We start from the raw sequence: 24,351 nt of genomic DNA on the forward strand, positions 1-24,351 counted from the left end.
TAGTAGTAGTTTTGTACTCAGATCTCTCAGTTATGTCATGAATTTCAGAACGATCACTACTTCTGAAGAGTATTTTTTGTCATTGTTAGGACAGTTTGGAAAAAACGATATTTTCTGTTTTCTCAACAATCTGTGCTAATGACAATTTTTTGGAGCCTGAGAAGGTGCTTTAAGAATGTCCAATTCTGTAACCAACAACTGTAAAGCTACAATAAATCGCTGTAAGAAAAAACACATTGAGCAGCTACGATTCAGCACCTATGTATTGCTTTGAGTGTTAAAAGACATCCGTTATTTCAATAGCTTTACCATAAACAACAAAGACAGCTTCTTCAGCAACTCCACAAGAAGTAGAATTGTGCATCACATGCTACAGAGAACCAAGTATGAGGATGGAAAATCCAAAATGGGTGAGAATGCTATATTTTTTTCCTAGCCTGAAGATATGAAAATCTTATATTTCTGCTTGCTTGAGAAACTATTTAGCGAAGTAAAATTTAATTTTGCCATCCCTTGAAGTCTTTGTTCAACCAGTAATACACTTGAATGTATGTTGCATGCAATTGTTTCATGAAATAACTCAGTGAATATTAGGAATTGCTTCCACCTTAATACTCGTTTCTTAAATTGGAGAGGTTATAATAGCTTCATGTGATCAAGAGCCATAAGAGAGATAACTTAGACCTCAGAGAACTGACATGAGTCTTCTAGGACTGGCCATAGAACTGCTATGACCCAGCAGTCCCAGACCAGCAGAATTGATCAGAACTACTCTTCAATTATCTGATGTCTCCATGCAGTTCAGAGACAATTGACTTAAAGACTAAATCCAGTTTTTGCCAACAGTCTTATTACTCTTATTATCTTATGATATACATTCTGTATTTCAGAAAGTCCAGTTATTCATTTTCTATTAAGAGCAATATATATATATGACCTTCTGTTTGTCTGTAGGAAGTAAGAATTTAACATAGATGCATACTTACAAAGATGATAGCAATTACAAAATGTTGTTGCTTGAGTTTCTGGGAGAAAAGCAGCGGTAAGAAAATCATAGAAACTGAGGGATGAAGTCAAATGCTATTGAAGGTGATGGTGACAAGTTTCATCTTGTAATTAGTGTAATTTCTATAAATGGATAGATCAGAAATCTATCATGAGAATTTACTTCTTAGATCAAGTTGGCTACACAAGTATGTCCTCACAGGCTACTGAGTCTTTTAACAGTTATTATTAAGGTTCTTTATTCCTTATTTTTTATAATGAACTTTGATGGTAGAATAAATATGGTTTTAGAAGGACTCTAGGAATGGATCCAGACCCATTCATCCAGTCATTCAGATCCATCCAGATCTGATCTGACAAAAACTCCTTCAGCTGGTTCATATTTAAAAGTAACAGGATATTCTCTCCATGCCTCTCACTGTGTGATCATCTGTGTGTTCACGCCAGATCATCTGATCACCCATAAAATCTGTATCCTGTGCTCTGATTAATACAAGAGTGTGACCACCTTCTCACACTTGATCTGGCACAGGCACCCAACTGTGAGAGAAAAGTTGCAGCCGCTGACCTTCAGAATGCTGTCGTTTAACACAACCAGAGAGCTTGAGGGATCAAAAGACCCTGGTGGGTCTGCTGATGATTTTCATGTTCAGCAGCATCCTGAATACCTAATAGGAATTTGGATTCTCCTTTTGTAACATGAAGATTCTCATTGTTTAAAGCTAACTCTGTATTGAAAAAATGTCATTGAAACTACTGCATTTCTTTCTTTTTAGGTATTAATAGATTACTAAACAATGGAACATATGAGGCAGCATTTCCACCACATGAGGTAACCTCATTAATTTTGCATTTGTATTTACATTTTGATTAAAACTTGCACTATTTTGAGATACTTCATGGTTTATAATTTTGTCTTGCAAGTTTTTCTATATCACTACGTAATGCTGAGTTATTAACAGCTCTTAAATTAACATTGGCTTCATGAGGTTTTTTTCTTTAGCTGCCACCATTCAAAAACACTCTTTTTTTTTTTCTAATGGGTTGTGCAGTAAATCAAACTTAGGGAAACTGGTTATTTATTTTCTTTTTAGACCTTTTTGCATAGTCCTGGATAATTTGTGCTTGACAGTATCTTCTTCAGTAGATTAGAGTCTACTGAAGTCTGCAGAGGTGTGAAATGAATGAAAAACTTTCTTTATGTTTTGAAAGGAAAGAAGCAACCCATACATCTTTGGTCATCATAAATGCCTACCAGTAGCATGGTAATTGCAGCTGTGAGCACTGTGGTTAATTGGTCTGAATGCTGTGACTTTATCTTGTGTTTCAAAGGACCAGTTTATGGTTTAGAAATTGCTGAGGGTGATTTTTTATGTTGCATTAATAATACAGGAAATACAGTGAAGGAGTATTTTAGGGAAATAATTGAGTTAACACTTCAGTAGGGCATTACTGTAGGGAAAGGTCAGTCACACTGCCAGAAAAAGCTGTGTAGCTTTCTGTTGCTAACAAATCCATGCTCTCATATCCATTTTGTGACATAACACAGAAATGTATACACAAGCAACAATTTCAGAATCACAGAATCGCAGAATGGCCAGGGTTGGAAGGCACCTCAAGGATCATGAATCTCCAGCACCCCTGCCACATGCAGGGCCACCAACCTCCCCATTTAATTCTAGACCAGGCTGCCCAGGGCCCCATCCAACGTGGCCTTGAACACCTCCAGGGACAGCGCATTTCAGCTTAATGAAGTCAGATTTTTAAGCCACTCTTACCTTAATTGCAGTTTTACTGGTCCTAGGGATAGCAGTTAAACACTTCACTTTTTTCTTTTTTTTTTTTAATCACAGAAATAAACATGAGTGAAAATTCGTTCCCAATGGGAACACTATGGGACTTGCTATGGATAAACAGTGCAAAAAGAAGCAGAAAAAAATACTTGAAATGTAGAGGAGTGGATAATGCTTTATGCATTGCACTCATTCTTTCAGATGACTGTGAAAATAAGCTGATGTTCTGTCCTTAGGGATTTCTAGATGTTGCTAAAACCATTCTGTGCTGGCATTTTTCTATGCTTTGCTGATTTGATTGCAAAACACTGTTTTTAAGTCATTCTTAAACCAGATAGCAGATTCCAACAAATAGTGCTATTTCAATTCTGAGCAATTGTCAAGTTATCAAACAAATTATAAAAAACTCAAAATGGCTAAAAGTACTTGAGTCAATCAGGTTCAAGAGTGTCTCTGCTTTCCTCCCACAGTGTGATTTACCTGCGAGTTGTTTGATGAAACATTTATTTTCCATAAGTCTGTACTGCTCAATGAAAGTAAATTCTGGGGGAGGTTCAAAATAATGCCAGTTCTATTGTTTCTACCTTCTCAGCCTTTCCTACAGTTTCCTATACTTTTTAATAGGAGTTAAATAATATCACTGGAAATATCTGGGACAGAAGGATCTAGCTGACCTACCAAAATTTTTTAGGGAGGGATAAAACAGATGCCATAATGTATTTCATGAGAGTTTTTGAAAAGTTGAAATGAGTAAAAGCATACGAATAAGCATAGAATAATGAAATTGAAATACTGTTCTTGGAGTGGCATAGAGCTGAGTAGTTCTTGATAGCCTTATAGTAGTGATGTTGTCATTACTTCTTGCAGAAGCTGGCTGTTTGAGAAGGGTATGTAACTGTCTCTCTTGCGAGTTTACATACTAGCAGGTGACATTTCCAGGAGTTGTCCCTAACAAATTGACATCTATTCATTAAAAGTAGTAAAATCTTCATTTAAAATTAGATTCCGGTATAGAAGGAATGAATTCATTTCTCGTAATGTCCAGTAACACGTTTTCATTTCTTTGTGGGTTGTTTTTTTTCTTTACAGGGAAGCCACAAAAGCAGACATCCCATCAAAACACATGGAGCTCAGAATCACAGACACCTCTTATATGAGCGTTGGGCACGGTGGGGAATGTGGTACAAGTACCAACCTCTTGATTTAATCAGGTATTAGTACTTTTAAAAACAGCTTGTTGATACAGAGAGCCTGGATACGATGCATAATCTATTCTGCTGAACTGTTAATTCTTCTTACACCTTCTGTAAAATTTATTACTGTCAGGTAAGAATTGGACTCTCTACATTGCTTCCTTTGAGTGGTCACAAATGTGCAAGGCCATTAGTTTCAGATGAGACTGAATAGAAGTATATATATCCAGATGCAGGGTGAAAATTAATTACAACAAGCGATTAGTATTTTAATGTCATAAATTCCCAACTGTAAAGCAGAGAAATATATTTAATTAGAGTGAGGTAACACTGTTGTCTGGATTTCATCTTTTTCTCAACAAGACGTTGGATTCCGATTAAATCACTTTTCCTTTCTGATAGTTTTCACTCCTGATCCAACAGTCATAAATAGTCATTACACAGAGAATTGCTGCACCGAAGGCTGTGGAACTAAGCATGTGCTGACTTCTCATTTTCTGTTCACTGCTACTTCATCTCTTACAGCAACTGATATCCAAGCTTTTAAGATTTAAAGCTGAATCTTCAGCTTGTCTTTTCAGTCTCTGTTAATAATTTGAAATATGACATATTATGTGACTGCTCATCATAAGTGATTTTTATTATAGAATACTTAAGTAATGCAAACCTGTACTGTTGCTTTCTGGAAGCTGTGTGTCTGTAAGTCTGTATGTTGTGTGTGAATAAACTCTCCTCCATTTAACAATGTTGAAATGGGTGCCTCTATTTAGTCATTGGGAGGAACTGAAAATTGCAGAATACTTCAAATACATCCTTATAAAATACATGTTCTGAAAAGTCTACAATTAGTGTGACCAGAATTTTGTGCTAGCCTAAAGTAAAACATTTTTGTAAACTGACAGCAGTATTTACTATAAGCTTGTAATGGTGATTGCTGGTCAGCGTTGCTGTACTAACTATGAAGACAATGGTTACTGCAAGTTTTGATTTGAGAATATATATACATTTCCTTTTCACGTAGGCGATATTTTGGTGAAAAAATTGGACTGTATTTTGCCTGGTTGGGATGGTATACTGGAATGCTGATTCCTGCTGCCCTGGTTGGACTCTTTGTTTTCCTTTATGGACTGTTTACGATGGATTCCAGCCAAGTAAGGTAAAATCCCATTTGAAAACATAAAATAGCCTGTTGAAAATAAAGAACAACCTGGCACAAGTTAGATCATTTTACTTGTAAATGCTTTTCAGATATTGTAATCATAATAATAACCAAATAGAACGCTGGGTTATTCAATCAAGTGTATCCACTTTGTATATCTGTTTTGCATCAAGGTGAATGCAGAGTGTTTACAGCAAGCACTCTTACCATTGCATCTGCAATGATTTCCATTCCTGCAAGAAATGAAAGAAGTGCTGATTCTAATGTCACAAGTACTGCTATGGTTATCATTCCAATCAAAGCTAATGGGTGAAAAATAGTGACACATTCTTTAGTTTTACTTCCATTTTGCCTTTGGCTGTAGGTTAGTACAGTTGTAAATTTCAACTTATGTGTATTTTTTTTTCCCTTCCAACTGTTAGTGGTGTCAAATTTGTGGATGTAAGCTGCAGCCATCTGAGGGCGTTACAACCATGTGAAAGGCTCCTCATTTCCATGTTCCCCACAGTTGTGATTTTGCTCTGAGGGTGGCTTACGTCAGTTTAGAAATAATGACAAGACTGTTACACTGGAGTGCTAACTGTATTTTTAGGAACTGTTTCAAGAGGAAGTGACCTTATTACAGGTTATTTTCCATAGTAAAGTTATTAATGATCATACAATTATAGCTGCGGCTCCAACCAGTTTGGATGCTCAGGCAGCGTGCACAGTGGAATCTGATTTCATAGGTGATGTTTCCTGAATTTGGAGGAGTATTTGACAGCTCTATGTGGAATTGTCTTTGTTTTCTCTTACACAGTGAGTTATTATGTTCCTCAGTGCTGTAATTAAGGCTTTTCTATTTTACACCAAACTCCAGAGAGACTTTACAACTTCAGACTGTATAATAAATATACATTTATTATAAATGTAATAAAATGCAATAAGCATACTGGGCAGGAAATGATGCAATCTTTCTCTGCATTAGGGTTTTTTTGAACAATAAATGTGTGTGAAATGCACCAAATGTGAAAAGCAAATAGAGGATCATCCTGTTCTTGAGCACAAGTATTGGAAGTATTGAACTGGGAGACTTACATTCTTCACCTTTTCATTGGCACATTTAAAGCAAGCGGGAACTTGTCGTTATCTGTTCTCAGGATGTGATACTCCAGGCACTAGAAGAGAAGTTGTAACATTGATACTCCCCAAGAGAAAAACAATAACAAAAACACAACAGGATTTGTCAGAATTTAAACAAATTAATTGTATACCAAACTTAGAGCTGTGATATGCTTGTGCGGGTGTTGTGTGCTGCTTCTCCCTTGAATACATGTCTCCAGTTTAGCACATTTAATAGGAAGAACAGTTGTTTTGCATACAGGACTTTTAGGGTATGATTCTCAGATAGGCAGAGGTAGGCCAGCCTTCAGATTTTCCAGTCCGGTTTTTTTCCCTTGGCTAATGTTGAGCAGCTGCACATAAAACATGCAGGTTCGTGGAGGTTGGTTGTTTCAGGTTCCACGCTGAGGTGCTTCAGTGTAATGTTGGGCTACACAGAAAGCTAAGACCCACCAGGGCTCTGGACTCTTTTCTAAAAGCAAAAGTCTGAAATTTAGGTCATGTGTTGTATAGGTTTAAGGGGAGGGTGCAGTTATATATTGATATAGCTAACACTAACTAGTGTCAAGTTCAAAATACCAATAGAGTTAATACAGAAGCCTGGTGTTCTGTGCAGTCCCAAAACATTTGTAATCTGGATGTGTTCATTCTAGGCAAGTCATCGCTGGTTTGTGGAGTGTGAATTTGTGCATTCACTTTGACTTATCGTGGCACAGTAGTGCCATCTCTGTGCATTGCTGCAAACAGATTAGTAAGACCAAATCTAGGTATAGCAAACGCAGTTGCAATTAGGAATTTAGGCTCAGTGCCAAGGTATCATGGCAGTGTCATCACAGCCACATTACCCCAGATCCAGTATTATTTTTTCACGTGGAACTGAGCATTCATCCTATCGATGTTTGTAATTATCAATCAGTAGATATTAGGAAGTGCTGATTTACAGTATTATGAATTATATGGGGAAAAATAATGGTTTTCATCTGTCTGCAAAACTTGAGCTTGCAAGTGATGCAGTTATTTTTGAAGAAGCACGCTTTTCTCAGTAATGCCCATTCACCTCTCAGGATTATGAAGCTGGCTTGAAGGTAGCTATCGTTAACCTCCCTCTAGTGGCTGCAGGCAGAAGAAGAATCACAGAATCACAGAATGGCCAGGGTTGGAAGGGAGCTCAAGGATCATGAATCTCCAACCCCCTGCCACATGCAGGGCCACCAGCCTCCACATTTAATGCCAGACCAGGCTGCCCAGGGCCCCATCCAACGTGGCCTTGAACACCTCCAAGGACAGGACATCCACAACCTCTCTTGGCAGTCTGCTCCAGTATCTTCCTCTGCTGAAAGAATAAGTACATTAGCTTTCAAATCGGATTGAATCACACGGTGATTGAGCATGAAGAAAGGTGAAACAATAAAATGAGAAGACAAATCCCCCAATACACTGCAGTATCAGGAACTGTGCTATACTGTTGTAAGCAAGCGTGCATGTTTGCCCCGTGTTTTGAAACATATTTTTCTCCATGGCAATGCAGTTTTATTGAAAGTGATGTGGAATGGAAGATGTTCTTTTTCTTGTATGAGATTGCAGTCAGGCTTGGTAAAATGCTGCTGCCAGGATTTGGCAGTGTGGTCTCCCAGGGTGCTTTGGCTGTTGTGTCTATCAATACTTCCAGAGCTCAGCTGTTAAATGAATGCAACCAAGTGAGAAATTCTGAGTTTAAAAACAAAAAACTCCACAGTTGTTTCCAGAATATTTGGAGTATTTGGGTTACATTTTAAAGGCTCAGATATGAAGGAAGAAAAAAGCAGAAAGTGAGTGTGTATGTCTGGTTTCATACACTTTTAAATACATTTTGATCCATTTACCCTTCCTGAGCTGAACTGGGAAAAGTGTGGTTGTTGTGAGAAGGGTTTAATAGACCTTTACAAGTCTTTTCATTTGAGTTCTTTCTTTTAAGCAAGTTTTGTGGCACGTGCATTGCGCATCTTAAACTAAATCTGATGGCTTTAAAGGTTGCTTTGGGCGCCTTTATAGAGATCTTTAATTATCACTGTTATAATTTCGCCAGATATCAACACAGCATGGCTATCCCTGGCAACTCAATTTGGTGAAATCCACGTTGTGCAAAACAAACCAAGACTGTAACTCAAGGTTTAGGGTGCAAAGCACCCAGCATTTGTAATGTTGAATTCAAAGTACACTTGCATTTGGCCTTATGTTTGACAACAAACTGCATTACTGTCAAGCCATTATATCCTACTGTTGAAAAATTATTTCCTTTGCTTGCATGTGTGCAAATGGAAATGCAATCAAGAAAATCCTGTTATGTGGCACACTAAAAGTTATGTACTGCTCTGCTGCTCTGAAATGATAGCTGTGCTCATTCTAGCTTTCAGGGCTGCTTGCAACAATTTCTTAAGTCCACGTTATGGTGTAAGGCTTTAGTGAATTAGTGGTTATGATGTGAAGCACAACCTAAGATCTCAAAATGTCACATCCCGGCAGCTGTGGTCTTTTCTTCACCATTATGTCGGATGGGATCGCTCATTTGGAAATAAACATAATCCTCCATATACTATTAGAAGTGTAAATTCAGGTTTTATGAGAAGTAATGAAAGCACAATGTTAATTAAATCAGTAATTTCCTGCTATTTGCTTTATACCATTACTTTCTTAGTATGACATAGGATCATTTCAGGCTTGTCAGCGTTGCTGATGGTGATTGTTAAGGTTCTCTGTTTACTCACCACAGATAAAATTCGCCCTAAAATTCATTTTTGTACTTCTCTTCATTTTGCTTTGCCTTTGTCAAGGCACTTAATTACATAATACTTCTGAATATGAATATATGAGTAGTCCTAATGAAGCCAATGACTTAATATCCCCAAATCTTAGAACCTCTGAGCAGTAGAATGCAGTTTTTAGATATTTTACCCCCAAATTAGGATACTGTTTTGTTGTTATCCCTAAACATAGGTTCTCCCATACATAATAAAAATGCAAAGATTTGAATTGCTAATGCCAGATTTCCCTCTTAGTGGGTTTTTATGCTGTGACCCAGTGATTGAAGTGTGTGCACAGCCATACTACGGGACTGACCTGAAGTTGATGTCAGCTTGGATAAGTTGATTGACATCAGTGATGTTCATCTTCTCATGTTTTGTGTCTTCTATTTCATATCATACATGCAGTAATTTGATTGACAGCTAGGAAACAATGTTTTGTTCTTCAGTTTGTTGTAGTTCTCTGGGAGAGAACGGGATGTTTACAAGAGCAAGTAGTTTAGCATGATGCCCGAAGATATGATGTCAATGATAGGGCCCACAGTTCTAACGTTTCTGGCCTGAGATAAAGGCCAGAATGCCTTTTTATTTATTTTGAGTCAGCTTTGTGGTTAGGCTGTGTTAACTAATAGCGACCACAAATGATGTAGCTTCAGAAAATCTCAAGGATGCTGAAAGCCTTTTAATAACCTTTATTTTCCTATCTTACACTAAAGCAAAGAGATCTGCGAGGCAAATGAAACCATCATGTGCCCTATGTGTGAACGCAATTGCACACTACAAAAGCTCAATGAAAGCTGCATATATGCCAAGGTAATTATTAGTTTACTGCTATCATGAATGTTTTTGTCTAAAGGCCCACATTCATTCTGCAATGGCAGCCCTTGTTGCAGCAAAGATTTCAGATTGTGTCGTTTATCTTTGAGTTTTCAGCCTCTGTATTCTGTGCTTCTAAGAATGGAATAATCTGGGAGGTGCAGAGGTGATTCTAAAATTTGCTTTACTTTCTGAGAATATTTTCTTCCTACATCATTATTTCTATCAATTGATAAATTCCCCTGAATTAAAAAAAAATGATAATCTTCGGAGTTTATTCCTACGTTTCTCTATATTTTGTTGTTCTTTGCTTGCTTGGTAACTAAATTTCTGCTCTTCAAAAGGACTTCTCGAGCATTTCACAGGATTATCTTGTCTATGATGTACTATACTTTGTCAAACTAATGCAAAGAATTAACACAACTAAATATTTTGCTAGTAGAAGCCATCCTTCAAACTTAGCTGATCACAAGTACTTCTGTATACGTGCAGTGCTTTCAGGTGAGCAATATGCTTTGATGTTTGCTATGTTCATGGCTGGAAGAGCAGCCTTGGCATTTTTCTCCAATTTCTTTAGCCCATAAGACAAGCTTTGCTCAGAAGTCAGGATTTATTTTAGTTATAGAGCTGTGATTGTCTTTGGATCCATGACATCACGAGAACACTAAGCAGTGTAAAAGAGAATCAACTCCTCGTTGGATTTCGAAACCTGATTTCAACAGGACTTGAAGTAGAACTCTGAACTTAGAAACTTCATGTGAAGGAGCATTTGATAAACGTTTGACATGAATTAAATGATCGGTATTTGTAAAAATTTGGCTTTTTATTTTTGTGATGCCACATTGAAAAATGAAAAAGTTGTATTTGAACAACAGCAATGAATACTGCTATAAATGTTATATTTAAGGCTAAACTGTGCTTGGTTTTTACATACTGCTATAACTTTATGGCAAAATAGAACTTTTTTCCGAACTTGAACTACTTTCATAGGTTTTTAAAATGTGCACTGAAGTTAAAAGCTTTCTGAATTGAAATGATATTATGCAAAACTTACAACCCATCCCAGAAACCTCTTATTAGATGACAAGCAACTTAAGCAACTTATGCAGCAAGTTACTGCAGTTTGACAGGAAATTAATACACATTGCTATTGGGGCATATTGTTATTTTAACGACCTCAGTTAATAAAAAGCAGATTTTGTCTTTCAATTATGTTTATATTGCATCTGGCCCATGAGTCATGCTTTTTAATGTCACATTTTGGTGTCTGCAAAGCTTGTGGAAAGTAATATAGGCTCCCAGCTTTTTCTGCCAATGCTTTAGCTCCACTGACTAGCCAACCTCAGATGGAAACACAGAAAACAAATAAGCTTTTCCTATTGGGATCTGTCTGTTCTGCATCTCCCCTGTCTGGGGCTGATCAGTGTTCTGCATACATGGGTAACGTGTGCTTCATGTGCAAAGATTGATCTTCAAAGGACAGAGAGAAGCTTTTCTTTGGGAAAAAATATGACAACCATCTGGCTACTAGAATGGCAAAAGAAGTTCCATGAGGTTTTATATTACTGTGTAATGCCTTCATTCTCTGTGTTGTCTCCAAAGAAAAGTTCCTTACATCTTCAGTCATCTCTCTCTTGCTAGGAAAGGGCTGGTGTCCATAAGGGCTCATATCCTGCTGATTGTCCTGTGCTGCTTGAGTTGAGCAGCAAAAACCCAAGCACTGCATCTGCATGGCAACGAGTGAATGAAAGTGATCTGTAATGCTAGAAAGTACAATCTTACTTCAAATGAAATATTGCTTTGTACTTTCTGAAGCACCATTAATAACAGAAATAGAAATAGTTTATTTAAATATAAGGCATCAGATCTGAACTCTGGGTAAAGAAAATGGCATTTCCTATTTGCTTTCTATACCTGAAACGGAGCCTGTCTGTGTTTCCCTCTGGTTTTGTTGTTTAGAGAATTTGACTTATTTCTACATCTTCCTCACACACAACCAAATACCTGTATACAAGGGAGGTTCTTCTTGTTACATTTCAGGGAAACACAGTCTTGTTCTGGAATAAGACTTTTGTTACTTATTCTGTTCTTTGGAGCAACTCATTGTATATGAGTATGCTATCATTAAGTTTATCAAGAATTTTACTTCCCCAAGCCTGCTTATGTCCTGGGACCTGCCTCACTTATATGAAAGACTTGGGCTCATATTTCTTTTTATTAAAATTGCTGTCAGGGTTTCTTTCATTAAACATTCCTTTCTTACATTTCCCAAGTTTCCCTTTAGAGGAGTACTTCAGAGAAAGCAAAGTAATGCAGGAAAATCGTGTACTTCAAATGCTTTTTCTGTAGTTTCTTGCCAGGCTGGCAGACAAAATACAAAAGCTGCGTTTTTCCTTCTTGTTCCTGCACATTTCTTTCATCCCTTCCCTCTTTTTTTCCATGTCCGTATAAAAATACTCCATTACTGTAAAGATTATAATTTAAGGGAAAGTCATGTAATATCTGACTTGCAATCTGAATTGCTGACTGCCCAAGCTGTCGTCCTTACCAACTTGATCTCTTTGATTAGCAGAGGTCATCAGCGTGATGCATGGTTGGTTCTTGGCTGGTTCTGTTCCCAGCACACCTTGCACTGGGGCTCACTGGTAGGGTGTTGATTAGGAGTGGATTTGAAGTGTGTAAAGTCATAGTGATGGTGTGCTGACTGACCAGCATCCTGACTGAGTGTGGTGCTTCTTCCTCTTCAGTTTCTCATCCTAGCATATGCCTTGTTACAAGTTAGTCTGCATTATCTTGTAACATTCTGTGCTTTTTTTCTTATTTTTCCCTTTCTCCAAATTGTGAATTTGAAGGCTGTACTTTCCTTCCTAATGCTCAGCAGCATCTTAACCACCTTTCATAAGAAGAAACGTAGGTCCGCTATTCCTGGATAATTTACATTGCTGTCAATTGGCAACATGACCTTGATTTAAAGAGCATCATATCATTCATTTCAGCTTCCTAAATACAACTTCTTATTATGGTTGGCCTATAAGAAGCTCTGGATTTTTGTTGTAAAAATTCTAATGTATGCACAAGAAAGATTCCTAGGGTGATCCACAGGCTTGCAAGAACTAATTATGCCTTACTTTCTATTGGTAATCTTTGAACCTTACAGCAGGATACATATTCTGCCCCATAGAGCTTACAAGGAAGAGTGAGATAAGGGATAAATCATGGAATCGTAGGATCAGTAGTAGAGCATTTATGAAGGGAAATTAAATACATGACTTGTATTTACATTTCAGAGTTGATTACTTAGAATTTATTGCGTGTTTCTTGGAGTTGAGGGGTACTGGCCTTTCAACAAGGAGAATTTGCTGAGATGTCTGTATGTAAAGTAATTTTATTTCTCTGCCTGCAGAGAAATTGTGGAATAGCTTGGGAGAAGTAGAGAATGAAATTAAGAGACATTAACTAGTATTCATAGGAAGAACAGTGAAACATCTGAAGTAAATTGGGATTGTGAAAGCCTTAAAATAGAAAATGACCTAGAATCCAAGGGCAATTCTGGAGGAATTTTTAGCCTGTCTGGTCACAGAGCATCTCCTACTTGTTGTCAGTGATGTAAGCAGTCTGGCGATGCTTGAAGAGATAGGCTAGAAAAACAGCTCAAATTATAGACAAAAATAGGATGGAACAAACGTCGATAATAGAAGCATGCAAGCAGGACTCCCTCCTGGAATGCTTGGCTTTTAATTTCTGCCATCGCTTATGTACTCTGGATTTCTTTGGTGCTGAAGTGAAAGTGGCAATATTGTTTGTTACTGATGTATTTGTTTTCTGTTCAGGTTACACATTTGTTTGATAACGGAGGGACTGTCTTCTTTGCTATTTTCATGGCAATCTGGGGTAAGTAAATTTTAATATTTTGTTTTTTAATTGACCTGCCCCTTTTTGAGGATTACTGGATTAAAAGGTTATAGTTAATAATAAAAATTAAAGAAGGATTAAGTTTTTATTGCATAAACACTTATTTTTTCCTGTTTTCATCCACTTCAATTACTGTGCTAGCAGTGGTTGAAAATAATACCTTTTATTGCTAATACAGTGACTATCTTTAGTGTCTTAAGTGCCCTTAAGCCTGAGTTTTATATCATGCAGGCAAACATGTGGGGTAATTTTATAGAGTCACAGAACTCTTGCAGTTGGAAAAGACCTTTAAAGGTCATTTAGTCCAACTGCCCTGTAATGAACAGAGCTACAGCTAGATCAGGTGCTCAGAGCCTGTGTAGAGAATTCTTACAGAGTGAATGAGAATGCTTTGCAGAGCTAATTAGAGGATAATAAAGATTTGATGATAGATGTTTACAGCAATTTAACTATTTATATTCAAATTCACAGTTGAAATAACACATTCATTCCAACATCACTTGCTATGTCATGGGGAGTGGAGCAGGGTGCTAACCAAGGGGCTGTGTTGAACAGGAATTACCAGTAACACTTTTCTCTTTGAGAAGGTCAATATAATACTGCCACACAAAACAGATGTGATGGTTCCAGCATGAAACATTTAATGGAATTAGTTGTCACTGAAGCTTATAGTATTTTGCTGCTGGAAAGTAAAAAAGACTGGTATTAGGAACAGGAGATAATTAATTTCACCAATGTAAACATGTGCCTGTGTAAACCCTGAGATAATAGCATCAGGTCACATACATACATATGTCAGAAATGGAGCCAGCTATTACAATTCTAAATATTCAAATGACACAACATATCTATATTTACATAAAATATAAGATAATTTCATAAGGCAATAATGTAATAACATTATACATATAATATAATGTAATGTGTATAATGTATATAGCATAATGTAATAATAATAATGTAAGATAATATAAGATAATGATCATTCTGTTTACAATCAAGGGTGAACATGTTACAAATTTCAGAAGCTGGCCTGGTAAAAGCTAAAAAACAATATACAAACCTGAAAGATGTACCAGAATAGCACAAACCTTATGCACATGCACGCAGAAGTCATGACTAGATTAAAAATTAGCACAATTGATGGGTATCCTTGGGTTCCCTTCCAACCCAAGCCATACTTGATACTTCTTCATTGGCTCCTACTCTTCCTGTTACAGCCTTGCAATTACTAATAATTAATTGCATAAACTGCTAAAATACACAGTTGCTACTATGGTTCTGTACTGATGGAGAGAGCAGTGGTTCAGACGAGGCCAGGAGAAAGGGACACATAAGATGTGTTGGTAAAGCTAAAAGCTGAGCATTACGTTTTTTTGTATTCTCAAGCAAGTGAATGTGTCTTCATTTTTTGAGTCTGAAAACACTCTGGAAACACTGTCAGGTTGAAATCTGAAATGGGAGTCATGCAGATTTCATTACTGATCCCTACAGGAATGGCATCAATGCTCGTTAGCCATTCAATTCTCTCTTTCAACTACTTTAAAATAGATACGTGCCCTGTTCTTCTTCTGTGTGACATCCACTGTTTCTCTTTGTCATGTGTGCATGCTTATGATTTATTCACACATTGCAACATTTACAGTGAGTTAGTGAGATTGTTCCACCGGTGTGATTGCAGTCTCCACAATAAATTAGGCATTCTAACATCGTAGTATCAAGCATGTATTCCACGTGAGTAGCTATTTTCTGCGCGCTCCATTCTATTTGTTTTGTCTTTTGTTACGTTTCTACCTCCACAGCTCTGCCTTTTTCATTTTCTTTCTTTCTAAATATGCCATATTTTTACTCATTAGCTGGACACAACACATGCTTTTTGAGATATCTATACGTATGGCAGTGCTAATTCTTTCACATTGAGACAATTATTTCCTCATCTAACCTTTAGAAAACGTGTTGCATAATTTCTACGGATCTCTCCTGTAATGCAAGTAACTAATCAGTTTGACAGATGGATAAAGGCTTGTCCTTTGTTTTTCCCTTTGATAATGTTTTTAATTGTCATCACAGTCAAAGGATGAATTTAGTTCACGTTACTCAGTACCATTCTCCCCAGCAAACTTCAACCTCTGGGCAATCCATGTGAAACTAATTCTTTTTGTGTTTCTCTGTGAAAGATAGGGTAGGAAAAATAATCTGAGTCATTAATCAGATAGAAATAATATTTGGATGGAATAGTTTCACCTCAAGGCCATGAAAGTGCAGGGGAAGAAGGTTGTACTGATGCTAACATAATATTGCAATCCTCATCAGAGATTGTGCTGTTACAATGTCTGCATTCTTGCCCAAAGTTACACAAGGAGGAATTTTACCTGTGTGTTATTTCTCTATATTATTCCTCTGAAAGCAAGTCTAAAACTCTCCCATGACAACTATAAATTGATCATCTCATTTCAAAGCAGAAGCGTGCCGTTCTGGTCCTGGGCCCTGCCCCTTGTGTGTCAGTGCATCTTGTAACAACAGTGGGAACGTAATCCAAAGCAAGCTTTACAGTCCAGGGAGGGATGATGTCATGCCATCCATACAGATGCACGCATGTGGGTACCCTGCTTTGTCTGCCGTGCTACGTATGCCATCAGGAGCAGTCCCAAAACTTGTTTCATATGGTCCAAGCGAGTTACCTAAGTGGAGAACTGTAACGGTCATTATGATTGTAGTTAATGTATTGCTTGAAAATTTTTATCTCCATCACAGTTAAGTTCAACAGTGTGTCACAGCTAAATATTTTTATACGTGGGGACCACGGGGAGTAAAAGGCAAAAGCCATAATTCAGCATAGGAGGATAACACGTCCTCCCAGGAGCATCCATTCAGCACATTTATGGATGGTCCATTTCCAAAGCTACTTCCTCATCTGGCTTTCTGGCAGCTTTCAACTGTTGCATTTTTAAGCCAGAAAGGACATATTGCTAGAGTTCTGTTTTGATTTGATTGTGTGTGAGAAAAAAACTGTGTCTAGATTCTTGATGTTTAAACATTTGAAAATAGGTCTGGGAACATAGCAGGAATGTTTGGAGACTGCCCGGTCACACTTGAGTACAGATTTATACATACTGATAGAAAAGACAAAAGATATCAGATATGATATTCCTTGATATTTTGATATTTAAAAAACAAGTTTGTGAGTAATGATGGGAAAGGAGGACAGAGGTGTGGAGTTGAGGGGAGAATTGGTGAAGCTATAATGAAAAATAAGGGAGAGTACAGTCAGATAAAAATCAGTTTGACTGGACTCGATGTTGTAATTCCTAATAATTCAGTAAGCCCAGATGATTTAAATGACTCCGTACAGAAATAAAAGATGACCTTAGGCAAAGCACTTGTGCTGTTTCTTACCTGGACCACTTGTTGTATTACATAGAAAATGTCCCATCAGACAAAATAATATAAATCCCAAAACTACTACACTGATACCAATTATTACTCCTCTTTCGTTGGTTTTGCCTAGGAGAGAAAAAAAAAAAAAAAAAAAAAAAAAGGAAGAGATTTAAATGGCAATAATCTGTATAATCAGGTACTTTGCCTTCTCTTTATAGCAGTCGAGGTTCTTGTGGAGTAAGATCACTAAGCATTTGAAACACTTTTCAGACCATGACAAAACCTTGATTTTCAAGGCAGTGAAAAGGCGAAGGAAAAAAGAAAAGGCCAAGTGAGTTTTAAAGTAAATTTAAAAAAATAATAATTTAATTACAGAATCAAATACTGTCCTTTAGTTTAAAGAAATAAGCGAGCAACAGTCACTCTCTGAGTGCATTTATTTGTGAGTATTTTAAACCAGCAGTTAAAATTGCAGCCTCTTAATTTCAAGTGGCTAGGTTCTAAAATACTAGTTTGAAAGGCTAAAAGTCCAGAAATTATTTTTGCACCTGTATGGTTAGCAGAAAAACTGCATTTCTCCTCAGATTTCATGAAAATTTTCTTTAAGGTATTTTCTTTCTGTTGGAATTGAACTGACTCTCCCACCTCCTTACTTTTCAGTCACATTATTTAAAAATAGCGTATGTTGTAATTATTAGAACTGTGATGGGAAATGTGAATTCCTGATGCTCCATCAGCTCTTAGTACAGACTGTACTGCGCTGGATGTGATGGAGTGGCCTTTCAGTCCTCTGTGAAGAGCTTGAAAGCTAATTGATGGCAAAAATTAGTGTAACTAGTAATCTTTTCTTTGCCTAAAGGCCCAATTTGGAACCGTAGGATAGAGAAGGGCCATGAATGCTCCATTGTTTTCCCAAGCCTACTCAACTCGATAATAAACACAAAATGAGTAATTCCTTTGGAAGCATTTCAAAGAAACCACCTTTAGTCATAAGTTTCTGAACTTAGATAAGTTGATGTACCACACGTTTAAAATGTTATTTCTGTACTTAGGCTTTGTTGATCCTCGCTACCACCCTTTGTATTGTATTATTATTTGTTTTTCCATCTTTCACTAGTTCTCCGCACTGAGGAGTGCTAGAAATGAGGAAACTGGATGCTGCTGGATTGTATGTGATTCTTGAAATAGTAGAAGTGCAGTAAGAGTCAGCCAGTCTATAGATGAAGCGTGAGATAACTTATAAGACTTATGCCAGCGTTTTGCGTTAGGTGAGTTTTAGTCTATTCTAGGCCACCTATTAGTTCATCCATCATTATGTAGCATCCTGCTCAGTGTTTGTTTTCTAGAAAAAGGTTTGATTTCAGCATTAGAAGTTTATTGTAGAATCATAGAATGACTTGGGTTGGAAGGGACCTCGAAGATCATCTATTTCCAACCCCGCTAATTAATCCACTTTAGTTAGACTTCAGCTAAGTTCTTACCTTTATTGGTATCTTCTTCCTTACACAGTACAGGAGAAGCGTTGGTAGAACTATGCTTCAGGTCTTCTGTCTGCTGAGTGATGTTGAGGTTTGATGTAGGACCATCCTGCGTCGCTGTGGGGAACGTCAGAGCAGTGCATGCAGGGAGCGAGGAGGGCATGGTGGAAGGGCCATCACTGGGGAGTGCTGCTGTCACATGGGTGCTCCCTGTCACTGCAGAGCTGCTCGGTGTCGCTGTGAATGGCACGCCAGCAGAAACAGAAGCAGCATCTTTGGTTGCTGTAGAGAAGTCACCCAGTGTTTTAAGTGTTGCTGAGGACATCAAGACTCTTTTCAGCTTTGGGGCAGAGCTGTTTTTTCCATCTTTTGATGCCATAATTAATGTTGAAGGTAATGTGCCATCAGTGGATCTCACAGGTGTGCTGACTGACTGTCTGCTCATCTCTCTTCTGTCAGTTACATTCTTATTGGCACTGGCAGTTGTTGCAGCTTGACTTACAGCAGAGGGAATTAAGGCAAGTAGAAAAAGGAACATGATTCTGCTGGATGGTTGAATGGTATTGCGTTCAAAAAATGTTTTGCTATATGGAGAATGTGCAAGAAATGATTTTATTTTGCAAAACAAAACTAATCAGTTAAAATCCAAATAAGCTTCTTTAGAAAAAGTGTTGGACTGTAGAACTCTCAGTAGTTGACATGTTGATGCTGAAAGCTTTACAGCAAGTGTTAATGACTTTAACAGTGAGTCAATAACTGCAAAAAAGAAAAAAAAGGTTTCATGTTTCTATAAACAAGCTTCATACTAAGAGTGGAATAATCCCAAACCACTTTATATAAAGCTTTTATGATGCGTAGTTGGATTGTGCATTTGAGGCCATGTTTACAGGCAAGGGTGGCTGTACTAAGAGTGTTCTAAAGAGTTATGCTCCATTGTGAAGACTTGTTATTGTTGCAGGTAGCCCTAAAAATGGGCCCATAAGGTTTTATGACTCTGAGCATGGCGAGTCGTATGAATGCTGCCCGCAGCAAATGGAAATCTCATTCAGCCCAGGGATTATGGATGGTGCTGAATAGGTGAAACGGAAACTTCAGAACTAGATACAGAATACAGAACTAGAAGCTTCATATTAAGCATTAATTTTTCAAACACTGTATTGAAAACAATGAAGAACAATCATCTTGAAATCCCTTGGTCATAGCAGATCCACAGTTCAGTATATCAGAGCAATGGGAGAGTTGCTGGTTTTGGGGCAGTAGTGTTTTTTTTTTTCCCCCAGGTTATATTCACTGGTATTTTAAGTATTTAAAACATGTATTTTTACATAATTGGAAAGAAATGTGATTGTGATATGCATTTTGTGAATACAGCTGAGCCTGTGGTAGGTGTAGTGTCTGCAAAACTGCTGCATCTATTCAGAAAAACATTTGAATTTCTTATGGAAACATAAAATCTCCAGGACTATAAATTTAAAGGATCTTTCTTTGCGTGTCATTCAACTGAACCTTGCACTTTTTACTTCCCTTATTATTGTGGCTAGAAAACGCTTTAATTTGTCTAATAAATTACATAGCTTACACAATTGACACAATAAATTTCTTAATTATTTGTTTCTAGATGTCTGGAGTAACACGTTCAGATTTGCAGAGGTTTCATATGTGCACTCGGCTTTTTAAGCTTTATCAATCAATGGAACAAGCCTAAAGCAAAGCCTAGAGTTTATCATCTCCTGATATTCAGAAAGAAGCAGTAGCAAATGGTGGTTCCAGAAATGTACTGGATGTTTTGTACAGGTGGCTGTTTGCTCTGAAGTTCAGAGTGCCTTCCAAGGATTAGACGCTCCTGAATTTAATGAGCAGTGAATATTGCATTTTCAAACTTAATTTAGCTATTAAACTGAGAAAATAGTTTATAAGCTTTTGGTAAATTTGAAAAACAGTATGAACGTTGCATAGTATAAATGCACTAGCATTGCTTTCTAAATGTGCGTTGTCGTTACAGCTAAACAGCACAGACTGTAACAGGGCAGCAGTACCTGTCATCTCAGAAATTTGGTTTAAGTTGGCATACACCGAGTTTTTCACACCCAGCATTTAAAAGGGACTCTGAACTGACTCAGAGGTATGCTCCATATAGAATTTGGCTGCAATAATACCTCGTAGCTTCCCAAATGCTATAGAATAGAGCAGTTATTAATTAGATTCACTGTTAATAAGCTTTAAAAATACCCCTCAGACTTACCTTGGAGCTCTACAAACCATTCAAGTGTTGGAATGGTGCTGTGACACAGAGTGCAGTCAGCCAGAGTGCAGTCACCAAAGTGCATGAGCCGTGTATGTGACAGTGTCACACTTGCAAGGAATGCACAGTACAGGTGAACTGAGGTGGGGCATTGCTGAGCAACTCCCCTGTTGTGATGAAGTTCTGTCATTACAGGGTTCCAGAAATTGCAGTGTTTATGGTAGGCAGTCCTTATTGCTTCATCCTTTGAAAGTCTTTGAACCCTTTGTGAAGGGTGGCTGGTTCTGTAAGCTGTAGAAACTATTGTTCTGTGTGCAGTACAGCTGTTGATTTAACAAAAGCTGGCTTTCTGTTAGCACAGGGTTTCCAATTCTATGCTTTGTGAGGTGAAACCTGGAAAAAAAAACACCACTCCTTACAATATAAAACAAAAAAAAAGGTTATGCTAAGAAAAGCATGCTGTTGAATATTATATAAAACAAGGACTAATGTGACGATCTAGCCAACCCGTGATTTTTTTATTGTTTTGTTCTCTGTGTGTATTTATTCTAGACTGGTATGGTATGTGGGGAGGAGTGACTCAGAAGTGTTTGAGTGGGAATGCCGTGGCTCTGTTATCTGCATCCACTTCAGATATTTCAAGAATCAAATGCAAATGCTGTTTCATAACTTGTCATCAAGAGAAATGTTGAGTATATGGTATATAAAGAAGATATTCTTATGGGACAACTAGAGGCGTTGCCATGATATGCTGCAGGGAACAAGCAGAAGGATTCCTGTGAATGGTTCTATCCTTTTTATTGCTCCTTTTGGTGTTTGAGGCGGTGGTCCATAAAAGGAAGGAGGACAGAGCCTGATATTGTGGGTTTGGTTTTCTTTGAATCCTGGCATTCTCGTAAAGGAGATTTTCTGCAGTGTGTATCAGCAGACATCCATCTCACATTTATTGCTGTGTCTGGGTGGGCACATATCTAACAGATTGCTCAGGAGATCTGAAAACAAACACCACTAATTTGTGTCCAAATTTGTATCATATGCAGCATTAACTAAGTGACAAGGAGTTACTATACTAACTTTAACATTGTGCTTTTCACTAACACGTGTTATGGTTCTGATACTTAAGTGTATATATATAAATAGTTCCATGCTATATGAAAATAGCAAGACCTTAAAAAGGCTGCAGTTCTGTTCCAGAGTAATTGTTGCAATTGTGTGAAAGTCAGCGCTGCCCTCAACTTCAGCACTGGTCTTGTTAGGGGTCACTCATTTGTTAACAGTTCAATTCACCTGCTATTGAAAGCAAAATCTGTTTGCCTGGGTGATGTAAAGCCTAATGAGAAGGTGCTCTGTGTCTCAGTTCTTGGCTCAGTGTCATACACTTGCATTGCAGTGCCAGGATGCTGGCCCTCTGTTCCTGGAAGGCAAAGTCTCCAGCAGTGAGCACAAGTGTTAGCAGATGCAGAGCTGTGGCCATATGGAGACAAGGTGTCTGAGAACTCCAGGCAAGGAAGAAAAACATGTTGTTCACCTGTAACCTGTGTGCATTAAGCAGCAGTTTCAATTCTGAAGAGTGTGCTGTAGTAGTCAGTGCTGTAACGAGGTTGTAGGACTGCTTTTATTGCATAGCTTTGCTGCAAGGGAGTCCTAATGAATAAAAAAGTAATGGAGTTTTCAGAAGGTTCTAGCTGTTGCCAAGCTCTTCAGAGAGGCAGTGGAGAAGGTCCCCTATCTCCTGACAGAAATACCTCTTTGCAGTGACCTTTTAGGGAAATGAACACACCACTCATGTTGATGCAGTGCCTCTTTCACGGCGTTTGGAAGTGGTGCGTTCACAGAGCACTCTTGGGTTTTCTGGGCGTTGTTCTATTTCTCTACTGTCTGATTTCCATTCATAGTGTTCAACAGCAGCCATTTTTCTTTTGCTCTTTTTGGCAATGAAAAGCTTTTTCTGTCCCTCTTTCCTGTCCCTCTTAAGCATCAAACATTGTCCTCTGTGGAAAGCAAGTACCTCAGGGCTCCAGTTCAGTACCAGCAGCATCCATCAGCGTAAGGAAAGTAAACATAGGGTAATCTGTGAGAGAGAATCTCATGAACAGAAGGGTTAGGCAGAAAGTCTGCCCTATCAAAGCCATGTTAGATCGTGAGCGTTCCTGATGTTTAGATTAGTCATCTACTGTATGCCTTGTTTTTCTACAGAAGTGACTGAGAAAAGTCAAGATTTAGCGTTTTCAGAGGGGAGATCAGGGTAAGAGATGAGTCAGGGAGAAGTGCCTAGCAACTGGGAGCTGGAAGGGCTCAATGGCAAGGAGAGTAGGAAAGTAAAGGCAAACCAGGAAGGATGCAGGCTTTCCACAGAAATGGCCAGTTGCTTGGTTTCCATTTCACTCACTTGGGAATTTATGTCAGTGGGACTTAAAATTCATTATTTTACTTGTCGTAAATGGGCTTCTTCTTTAACTTCTATGCCTTTGAATGTAACTAAATGAGCAACTTGATTTGTGCCATTGCAAACTGTCAGTAGTTTACAGGTTGGTTCGTAACTGTTTCCATGACCAGCGGGGTGAGGGGACCCACAGACCCACGCTCCAGGAAAGGGAGAAAGGGAAAAAAGAGTAGAGATGGGCCTTAAAACAAAACAGTGGCAACGATCTGAGGAGAAACAAATTGATTTACTAAATAAGATATGGGAATCCAAGATAACACAGTATAATACAATGTGATACAATACAATTGGAATTGGAGATAATAAATGAAAGTGTTCAAAAGCCAAAGGCCTCTCTCTAATGCTGTGATGAGATGGCACCCGCAGCAGAGATGAGCTGGATGACCAAAAAGGGGAGGGGAGGTGACCCAAACATATCAGTTTTGGCATAAGTCTAATGGATATGTGCAGAATGCTTTCTAGAATAGGCTGGCATAGAGGAACATCCAATGCTATTTTAAAGGATGTGTTGTGTATCTCCTGTCTGTTTAAGAATGGGGAAAATTGTTTAATTTCTGTATAGCACCTAAGTCCTCAGAGTGTGCATGTTGGGAAAGTATTTTTCTTGCAGAGCTGTGCAAGAAAAGTGTTGTAACGTTTCTAAGTCTCATACTGCATTGGCTTTAACAGCCCTTCCACTGATAATGAGAAAAAAAGGTTATTTTTTCTTTAGGTTATTCAAGTACAAACTATACTTCTATTTAAATAGGAGAGTTGTGTACTTTTGTTGTTACAAGCACCCAAAACTTAAATGAAATTGGTGGAAAAGACAAGAACCATGCTTGGAGGGATGTAAGAGCACACTATCACAAGTAATATTCAGGAACAAGTTTCTTTTATTCAGATATCCCTCACTGCCAGGTAGTTGTGTGGGGTAAACTTCTAACTGCTAGTCATTCAGTTTAAAATAACACGTGGATAAATCATATCTGCAACTATATGTACATATATGTCACTACATTTAGAGGAGTAGTAAAAAAGAAGGAATGTAGAACTGTAGGTAGTAGGCTGC

General features: G+C 37.9%; 1 protein-coding gene across 2 annotated transcripts in view; it reads left to right on the plus strand.

Moving 5' to 3' along the window:
• Positions 1–24,351, plus strand: part of ANO3 (anoctamin 3) — a 113,541-nt gene that overhangs the window by 69,538 nt on the left and 19,652 nt on the right. For both annotated transcript variants that reach the window (XM_042882723.1, XM_042882724.1), the window contains 6 exons: positions 304–410; positions 1,782–1,837; positions 3,888–4,009; positions 5,013–5,147; positions 9,748–9,844; positions 13,678–13,738. In XM_042882723.1, the coding sequence (XP_042738657.1) occupies positions 304–410; positions 1,782–1,837; positions 3,888–4,009; positions 5,013–5,147; positions 9,748–9,844; positions 13,678–13,738 (578 nt within the window). The remainder of the gene's footprint in view (positions 1–303; positions 411–1,781; positions 1,838–3,887; positions 4,010–5,012; positions 5,148–9,747; positions 9,845–13,677; positions 13,739–24,351) is intronic.

This window comes from Lagopus leucura, unplaced genomic scaffold (assembly GCF_019238085.1).
Source record: "Lagopus leucura isolate 7727_CA_CO unplaced genomic scaffold, USGS_WTPT01 Super-Scaffold_100035, whole genome shotgun sequence".
Lineage (NCBI taxonomy): Eukaryota > Metazoa > Chordata > Aves > Galliformes > Phasianidae > Lagopus > Lagopus leucura.